The following is a 9,502-nucleotide window of genomic DNA, read 5'->3' as shown; positions in this document are numbered from 1 at the left end:
TCCAGTTTCTTCCACCCATCTTCCAGAGATATAATCTCTAGGTCTTTCACCATCCTGGTTACAGTTTTAGAGTTGAAAGGAGTCATCTAGTCCAATTTGTGAATCCTCAAAAGAGAATCTCCCCCAATAGTAAGAACAGTAATGAATGATGATCAACAGTGAATGACTTAACTACTATCAACAAACAAGGATCCAGGACAACTCATGACAAAAAAGAATATCCACAGGAACAAATGGAATACTAATACAAATTGAAAATACTTCCTCCGAGGAATTCCATGTGAACTGGAAAGAACTCCAGGAATTAATGCTGAGCAAAAGGAGCAGAACCAGGAGAACATTATACACAGAGGCTGATACACTGTGGTACAATTGAATGTAATGAACTTCTGTACTAGCAGCAATGCAATGACCCAGGACAATTCTGAGGGATTTATGGTAAAGAACGCTACCCACATACAGAGGAAGAACTGTGGGAGCAGAAACACAGAAGAAAAACAACTGCTTGATCACATGGGTTGATGGGGATGTGATTGGGGATGTAGACTCTAAACAATCACCCTAGTGCAAATATTAATAATATGGAAATAGGTTTGGATCAATGACACATGTAAAAATCAGCGGAATTGCACGTTGGCTATGGGAAGGGGGTGGGGAAGAGGAGGGAAAGAACATGAATCATGTAACCATGGAAAAATAATTCTAAATTAATTAATTTAATTAAGTTTAAAAAAGAAAATACTTTTTTCTCTAGTGTAAACAATATGTCTTGTTCTACAACATGAGGAACATGGAAATATGTATTATATGATATAACCTGCCTTCTTATTACCTGCCTTCTTAGGGAGGGAAGAGAGATGGGAGGGAGAGAAAAAACATGGATTGCAAAATATCAGAAAATGAATATTTAAAAATTGTATCACCACGTAATCTGGATAAACATTTTAAAAGAGAATCCCCAAAATGTCTGAAGTAGTCATCTAGATCCCACCTGAAGATCCCTAGTCAGTAAGTGCTAGTAAACCTCTCCTAATCTGCCAGGCACTGCTAAGGGCTAGGGGTACAAAGACAGGCCAAAGACAGTCTCTGCCATTGAGGAGTTCACAATCCAACGGAGGAGACAATATGAAAATAATTCCTTACGAGCAAGATATATTGGAAATAATTTACAGATTGAAAGCACTGGCATTAAGGGGCGCTGGGCCAGGGCAGGGGTGGGGGTGGGGTGGGCAGGAATAATTACATCTAAAATAGCCCATTACACTTTCTTATAGCTCTAATTGTTAGGAAATTTTTCCTGACATCAAACTTACATTTGTTCCTGGTTCTGCCCTTTGGGGACAAACAGAACAAGTCTGATCCCTCTTCATTGGCCTATGAAATACTCAGAGACAATTGCCATGGCTCCTCATCTCCATGGAAGCAGAGTAGTAACTCAGAATTTATCTATACCTAGATTTATCTATATCTTGGAAAATTACCTGAAAAAAACAGGGTGCAGCTAGGTGGTGCAATAAATAAAGAGTCAGTTCTTGAATTCAAATCTGACCTCGGAGACTTCCTAGCTGTGTGACCCTAGGCAAGTTACTGGGACAGAAGGTAAAAGGGAAAGCAAAGCAAAGCAAAGGAAAGTTAAAATGAAATATTAAGAGATTAAATGACCTCTCCATGATCACACAACTAGTACGTACTATGGACAGGACGTGAGCTGAGGTATTCCTCTCTCCACAGACCGCCAATCCACTCTACCATGCTGCTCCTCAGAAGTAACTTGCAAATGTCCATATTGATGCTAGTATTGCTATTACTGCTATGATTAATCATAGGTCCTCACTTATCCTTTTTAACCATTCCTGAGCCCTTTTTTCCTAATTCAAAGATTGCTTTCATTGGTAGGCAAAACAGAAGGAAAATAAAAGCATATTTCCCATTTGTAACTCCAATCTATTTGCACAATGATTTCATTCCTTCTTTGATCTTCCTCTTGCTTCCTACAAAACTTTAAAAAGTCTTTGTCCATTTTTTAAAAAAACATTTACCTTCTGCCTTAGAATCAATCCTAAGTATTAGTTCCAAGGCAGAAGAGCAGTAAGGGCTAGGCAATGGGGGTTAAGTGACTTGCCCAGGATCACACAGCTAGGATGTGTCTGAGCCAGGTTGTAACCTAGGTCTCCCCATCTCCCCCAACTCCAGGCCTAGACCTCTATCCATTGAGCCACTGAGCTGCCCTGCCATTTTTCTTGCAGTAGCCTCAACTTACAGTGAGCTTTAGTGTTCCTAACATTATTTTTACAAGACTCCAACCATACTCTTTCATTCATCTTCTGTCATGGGACCTTACTTCCATCTTCTGCACTCCTTTAAAAAGTCTGAGCTGGTGGTCACATTCCAAGGACATTCATATCGGTCTCTCCAGTCAGCTCCCCTACCTTCTCTTTTGATTTGGATAACACATCAAATAGCTGATTATTTTTCTTTATAGCTTCAGAATTTCATTCTTAAAAACTTCCAACCTCTCCTGGTTTGATTTCTCCTGTAGAAATATAGGCTGTGGAAACCTACTCGTCCCTCCTCTGAACTCTCTGAAACCTACTCTCCCGAAATCTAGAATGAAGATCAGATGGTGCTTGGCTTCCCCCAACACCCAACCCCCTACCATAAACTGGAGGATGGAACCAAGTAGTTACCCTGAAGTTCTGGACATTCCCTTTAGCAACCACTACTCAGAGTGGATAAGTGGACGGATGGGGAACTCTCCCTGGAGCCAGGAAGACTTCAGATCAAGTTGTACTTCTGGCACATACTGATTGTGTGACTCTGAGCAGATCTTTTTAACTTCTCTGCTCTTGCTGATCTCTAAGAACTAAAACTGCAGAAAAGGTGACAACCTTCACTGGTTAAACTCCTGATCAACAAAATCACAGGAACTCTCACTATTCCTAATCTCCATCTTGTAATGGAAAAAAAAAAAAAAGGATTGGATTTGATATAAAAAAAAAAAAAAACTAAGGTTCAGAGTTTATCTCTATCACTCTTTGATTTTGAGCAAATTTACTTTTTTTTTTTTAATAACCCTTATCTTCTCTCTTAGAATCAAATAGTATCAGTTCCAAGGCAGGAGAAGAGTAAGAGCTAGGCAACTGGGGATAAGTGACTTGCCTAGGAGGTATCTGAGGTAAGATTTGAACCCAGACCTGGCATTTATCTACTGAGCTACCTAGCTGCCCTGTGAGCAAATTCCTTAATCTCCCTGGGCCTCAGATTGCTCCTCTGGGGACAGCACAATGGTTAGTGTCAGGCCTGAAGTCAGGAGGAACCTGGGTTCAGCCTCAGTTGTCAATTGATAGTAAGAGAAAATAAAGGTTAAAAAAAAAAAAGATTATTCTACTGTAAAATAAGATGAATGGATGAAATGGTTTCTTTGGTCTATTCACTGAGGAAGCTAGGTGGCACAGTGTGACCCTGGTCAGGTCACCCAACCTCAGCCTGCCTCGGTTTCTTCGATTGCAAAATGAAGGTAATGATAGCATCTACCTAACAGGTTGTTGTAAGGATCAAATGAGAAAATATTTGTAAAGCACATATAACTCTCAATCTGTGATCCTTATAGGCTAGAATATCCCTGATCTCTACCTCAACATTTTTTTCTCTAACTTTTTTTTTATTACGGCTACCTCAATATTTTGAAGAAAGAAATTATCCTCCAGGCAAGTCACAAGTTTATCAGCAGCTCTGCTTTTAGCCCAGCAAGACTTCCTGGAGTTCTGAAAGAGCTGAAGTCATCCATCAATTACTACTTTATCTTGCAAGTCTTCTGACTCAAAGCAGGGGACTTTCCTCTACATTGTACAAATAACATATTCCAAAATTAAACAAAGTGATTATTGAAGAACACATTGTGGTGGTTACCTATAGCATTCCCCACCATTTCAAAGACAGGAGAAAAGCCCCGACTACCTTCCTGTGATCCCCTCATCTTCTAGCTGAATTCTCCCTCTCAAATTTAAGGTTATTCTCTATAACTTTTATTATTATCATTAAGAGTTTTTATTGGTGATAATATAACAGTTATACTCTATAAGTTGAATTACTGTTAATAAAGGTAATAATAATAGTAATCATGATGATAATAATAATTATAAAAATAATATAGATAGGAAAGGTAGTAATACTTTCAGCTGTGGAGGATCTGAGAGGCAATTTTGATAGGGTGAAACTGCAGGGGGAAAGTTACAAGAGTCCCAAGACACCCCAGGAAAAACTTTCCCTTTTTGTCCCAGGTCGGCTCCTCTCCTCTCCATGAACCCTGACAATCAGACTGCTCTCTCTTGGCTCCTTTCCCCTCCACATTTCTGACCCCTCCCGGCCTTCCAGGGCCAAAATAAACTTTTGCTGCCCAGCCTCCCAATAGAGTTTGTTCCTTCTCGGCAGAGGGCATCCAAGACTGCCCAACTTGCCCCGGAAGCTGGGCTGGCTGGCAGGGGAAGACTACACTTCCCAGGAATCCCCGGGAAAAGCAAAAACCCTTTGGCTTTGACAGCAGCCGCCACAAGTCTTTCCGCCTTCCCAGCCTGGTTGGGAGCTAGGGGATTATGGGGGCCTGACCAGAAAATGAAGGTTGTAGGAGCCTAGAGCCCCGGGCAGCCCTTGCCACCTCCCCTGGCCGCCTGCTCATGCCGACATCTACCGAGAGGACAAGACAAAAAGCTCTCTGCTCACCATGCCCAGCACTCTTAGCCCCCCAGGGGCCCTGAGCTTCCCCCTTCCAGATGCCTGATGGGGCTGCATGCCTCTGTCTAGATGTGGCGCTGGGCGCTCTCTCGCACTCAGGAGATTTTTTTTTTCTCTGTCCTATGCCTGAAGCCTGAAGCATGAGGGCAGCTGAGTGAGCCTGTTGGGTGTGGGATCCTAATGCCTCTGGGCTCCCTTTCCTGAGAAGCCTGCCCATCACCACCACCCAAAGAGTTGGGGAGGGGGGAGGGGGGGGAAAGGGGGGCAGAGAGGGATCTAGAGAGGGACTGAGGGAGTTGGGGGCATCATGGCTCAAGCCCTGCCCTGGCTCTTGCTGTGGATGAGTTCAGGGGTGTTGTGCACCCAGCCAGGAATCCGGCTCCCCCTGAAGAGTGGGCTCCCCTTGGGTCTCCGGCTGCCCCGGGAGGCCATCGAGGAGCTGGATGAGCCCAGCCGCCTCCTCAGCCACAGAAGCAGTTTCGTAGAGATGGTGGACAACCTGAGGGGCAAGTCTGGACAGGGCTACTACGTGGAAATGACAGTGGGCAGCCCTCCACAGACGGTAAGGAGCATCCCTCTGCCCCAACCTCCCCCTCCTTGCCTCAGCCTCCAGGGCACTGCTCCCCCAACCCAGCCTCAACTTCCTAGAGCTATTGGAGAAGACTGAAGAACTGTTTTGCTAAATGGAGACAATAACTTTAGGGAGAAAGGGTGGGAAGCTGGGAAACGCACAGCCTAACCTTTCTTCCCAGACCAGTCACACACTATGCATTCTTTCGGGGTGGGTGCTCTCCGTAGTTAGCCCTGGGCTTCATTTCTTCCTCCACTTCCCACTTTTTCTGTGGTTAAGCCAAGGTGGGGACCAATCTCCTACTTGGTTTTGTTTTATTTTAAAACTAAATGCTACAGCCTAGGGTTATACTTTCTCTGTCTGTTCTCCTGCCACTCCCCTGCTCCCCCAACCTTAGACTAGGTAGTTTGCTGGTGATTTAAGGTAGAGGGCATCTGGCATCCTTGTCTGGTTTCTGAACAGTTCTTAGCTCCCTCCTCCCTTTCCCAGACTGGCCCATCCGTCTCACAAATCTCTTCTCCCTCCATCTCAACCACTTGGCCCATTCCATTCTCTAGGATTCTAGAGGAGATTCTAGAATGAGAGACTTAAAGGAAGTGACACCTGGGGTTCTGACCATTAGCGTCCCATCCCAGAGCCACTGGAACTGGAGAACAAAATGGATCCTTCTTTTTCTGTCCTTCCCTCCTTTGCCTTCTCCCAGCCTCAGGGCTACCAGAAGACCCAGGCTTGGGCCATCCCGGCTGACCTCCGCAGTGCCCTGGAGGTTCCAGCCTGGAGCTTCCCATCCTGTGACAGTCCCCTCTGTAGTCCCTCCCTCCCCTTTACCCCACTCTCAGTGACCAGCCCCACCCCCATCCCCACCTCGTCTGACTGGGGAAAGGACAAAGTGTGGGAAAGGAGCCAGAGTCCCTCCAGTGGGGAGGGCGGCTCTCCTCGGAGCAGGAGACCCCTGGAGGGCAGGTAGGGAAGTGTGTGTTTGTGGAGGGAGCAGGACGGAGGTGAGGTGGGATTTCACTGATCCTGCTGGGTATTTCCAAGGTGGTTGCTGAGGATAAAAGCTGCTGCATCCCTGCAGGCAAAGGCTGGACAGCCACTTGTTGGGTATGTGATAGCAAGAATCCCTTTCATGTATCTGTTGAACTGGATGGACTAGAAAACACCTCCCTCCTCCAACTCTGCAATTCTGTGATTCTGCAGGGGATAAGAGTTTGTGATGCTAGGGGTGTGCCTGTGCACGTCACAGACCCTATGTGTGGGAGTGCCTAGGCACATATGTTTGGCTGTGTGTGTGTGTGTTCACATATGTCTATGGGAAGAGGGGCTGTGTGTGTACATAACTAACTATGCATACTTCCATGTACAAGCCACGGGGAATTGGTGGTCATTTCTATTTTTTTTTTAACCCTCATTTTCTGTCTTGGAATTGATTTTAAGTATTGGTTCCGAAGCAGAAGAGAGGTTGGGGCTGGGCAATTGGGGTTAAGTGACTTATCCAAGGTCACACAGCTAGAAAGTGAGGTTCGATCTGAACCCAAGACCTCCCACTTCCAGGCCTGGCTCTCTATCCACTGAGCCACCTTGCTATTCCTACAGCGTTTCTCCATGGACGTTGATTCTTGCATGTGTGTATGTACTATATATGATTGTGTATATATTTGGTTGTGTGCTCATAAGGGTGTGTGTGTGTTTGCGTGGAGGTGTGTGTTTTGTTTGGCAGGTGACATCTGCTAAACTGCCCAGAACTTCTCCAACAGCATTCAAACAGAAATCCAAGCTTCTCTCTGACCCGACCAGGGTCCAACTCTTCTCCATCTTGTCAAACAGACCCTTGGCTTCTTGTTACAGCGATGTTTTGTTCTCCTACCTCCTAGGAGCAATGATTCTTCCTCCGGCCAAGTCTTTAGCAGCACCAGTCAATGAAGACCCCTAAGAATCAGTCTGTCAGTTGGGAAACATTTATTAAGTGCCCATGATGTCCAAGCACTGTGCAAAGAGCTTATAATCTAACAAGGGAAACAACAAAAAGAGAACTGAAAAGGTTGAGGGGATAGATAAGTCAAAAGAAGGGCACACAGGTGCAGAATGAAAAGATGGCTGGCCTGGGGCTAGGGAGACTCCTAAATGGAGGTTTTGAGGGGAGCTCTCTGCTCTACTCTCCTTTCAGAGGGTTCCCAAGGGCAGAGGGTACTGAAAGGGTCTGAATACCAAGGCTGATTTGATCTTGCTGGATGAAGAGATCCCTAGGCACAGAATGGAGAAATCCAAAGAAGTACACCCAGATGGGAAATGAAAGGAACTCAAAGGTCACTATCATACCTTAGGATCCCAGGTCAGAGAGGATACAAATAATGGCACTGTAGCTTCACCTACAATTTTTTGCCCTCAGGAAAATATATTCTGTCTTCTATGATCTCTTTGGTACCTTTCGCAACTAAAGAGAGAAAGGAAACTTTGCCTTCATTTCCCAGATGAAGAAACTGAACTCCACAAACATTAAAGTGCCTGCTTTGTAACATGAAGCATATGTCATGAAATCAAAAGAAAATCCTGATTTCTTTCTCTTTTCACCTTGAGTTTAATGCCCAACACATTGTACTTCCAAGGACCCAAGGACACCAGAATCCTACATAATCTGATAGGGTTTCTAGGATAAGAACCAAAACTATTACCCACTCTTGAGAAATGCTACATTATAGTATGGGTTTTGAGAGATTGGAAGGAGAGGGGAGCACTGTTTGAGTAAATAAGGGGTTGAGGGGAAAAATCCAACAGAAAAAAGTCTAATTACCAGATCTTTGTCCTAAGATTCAGAAGATTCTAGTCCTGCCTTGGGCAAATTATTTCATCTTCTGGTTCTCATTTGTTCCATCTATGAAACAGGAATGATAATTTATGATTTCCCTTACTGGATTGTTTTGAGGATAAAGTTATAAAAATAGATGTGAAAAGCCTTTGAAAAAGTAAAGATGGCAGGCATACCAATCATCAGTAGATATTTGTGTGGTTGCTATGTATAAGGTACTAGATTAAGCACTACATGTGCTTAATAGAGAGATACAAGGAATTCAAAGGCATGGCCTTTGCCCTCATGGAGTTTACAGTCTAGTTGAAAAAATAATATATACATACACATGAAAACTTAACAAAAGCAAAGTTGTGGACTGTGTAAAGTAAGTATAAGTATAATAAGTGGTCTTACTTGTTCATGATATAGAATTCAAAGGAGGAAACTATCACTGTGGACAGGAGTAGTCAAAGAAGGCTTCACAGAAAAGATGTGTTTAGAGTAGGCCTTGAAGGATAGAGTTTGGATAAATGATAATGATAGTGGAAAGGACATTATAGGTCAGTGATGGGCAACCTTTTGAGCTTAGTGTATCAAAATTCACCAAAAAAATGAGCATAACTCGAGTGGTGTGTCACTTCAAGAAAAAAACCATAATTTTGCAATATTTATAGTTTAAATAACAAAAATGTATAATTGTAATATATAACTGTATTTAATAAACCAAAATAGGTAGAATTATCATCTATAATGCACAGAGTGTTTACACTACACTATAGCAAATGTTTCATCCTCAGCATGTGACCCTACACTTCTTTGTATGTGGCCGCATGTGGCTGTGTGTCATCAAAAATGGTTATGCATGTCAATGCTGACACATGTGTCATAGGTTTGCCATCACCGTTATAGGTAAAGGGGAAATCACATAAACAAACAAATACATTCCTGATTGGACCTGCGTTTGTGAACAATGGAAGATGAGGTTGAATTGTTAGATTCAGGCTAGATTATGAAGGATGTTCAGGTTGGGTTTTGATTTTATCCTTTGGATTCCCAGAAGAAATATGTGATGAAAAGGAGAAAGTAATCTGGAGGTCATGGTCATCAGACTAGATTGGAGTGGGGAAAGACAGGAGGCAGATCAACTCCAAAAACCTAGGTTCTGTAAGTTCTAGATAATATGATAACTGAAGCAGGGTAGTTATAATCTAATAAAAAGTGTAGCAGTATAGGTTTTTTTCTCAAATTTTATTGATACTCTTTGTTTTTACATGACCTTCATTTCCAAATATATCCCTCTCCCCTCTTATCTCCAGCAAGCCATCTCCTGTAACCAAAAAATAAACAAATAAAGAGAGACCATAAGAGAGAGAAAGAGAGAGAGAGAGAGACAGAGACAGAGACAGAGACAG

The 9,502-nt window shown here is 43.4% G+C and overlaps 1 protein-coding gene across 4 annotated transcripts in view; it reads left to right on the top strand.

The window, feature by feature from the left end:
- Positions 1-5,038: 5,038 nt before the first annotated feature.
- The window catches only part of BACE1 (beta-secretase 1), a 40,726-nt gene continuing 36,262 nt past the window's right edge, over positions 5,039-9,502 (top strand). For all 4 annotated transcript variants that reach the window (XM_044669601.1, XM_044669599.1, XM_044669598.1 and 1 more), the window contains exon 1: positions 5,039-5,293. In XM_044669601.1, coding sequence (XP_044525536.1) covers positions 5,039-5,293 — 255 coding nt within the window. The remainder of the gene's footprint in view (positions 5,294-9,502) is intronic.

This window comes from Gracilinanus agilis, chromosome 3 (assembly GCF_016433145.1).
Source record: "Gracilinanus agilis isolate LMUSP501 chromosome 3, AgileGrace, whole genome shotgun sequence".
NCBI classification, from domain to species: Eukaryota; Metazoa; Chordata; class Mammalia; order Didelphimorphia; family Didelphidae; genus Gracilinanus; species Gracilinanus agilis.
The sequence above is the reverse complement of the archived record's forward strand: the minus strand, read 5'-3'. Positions and strand labels throughout refer to the sequence as shown.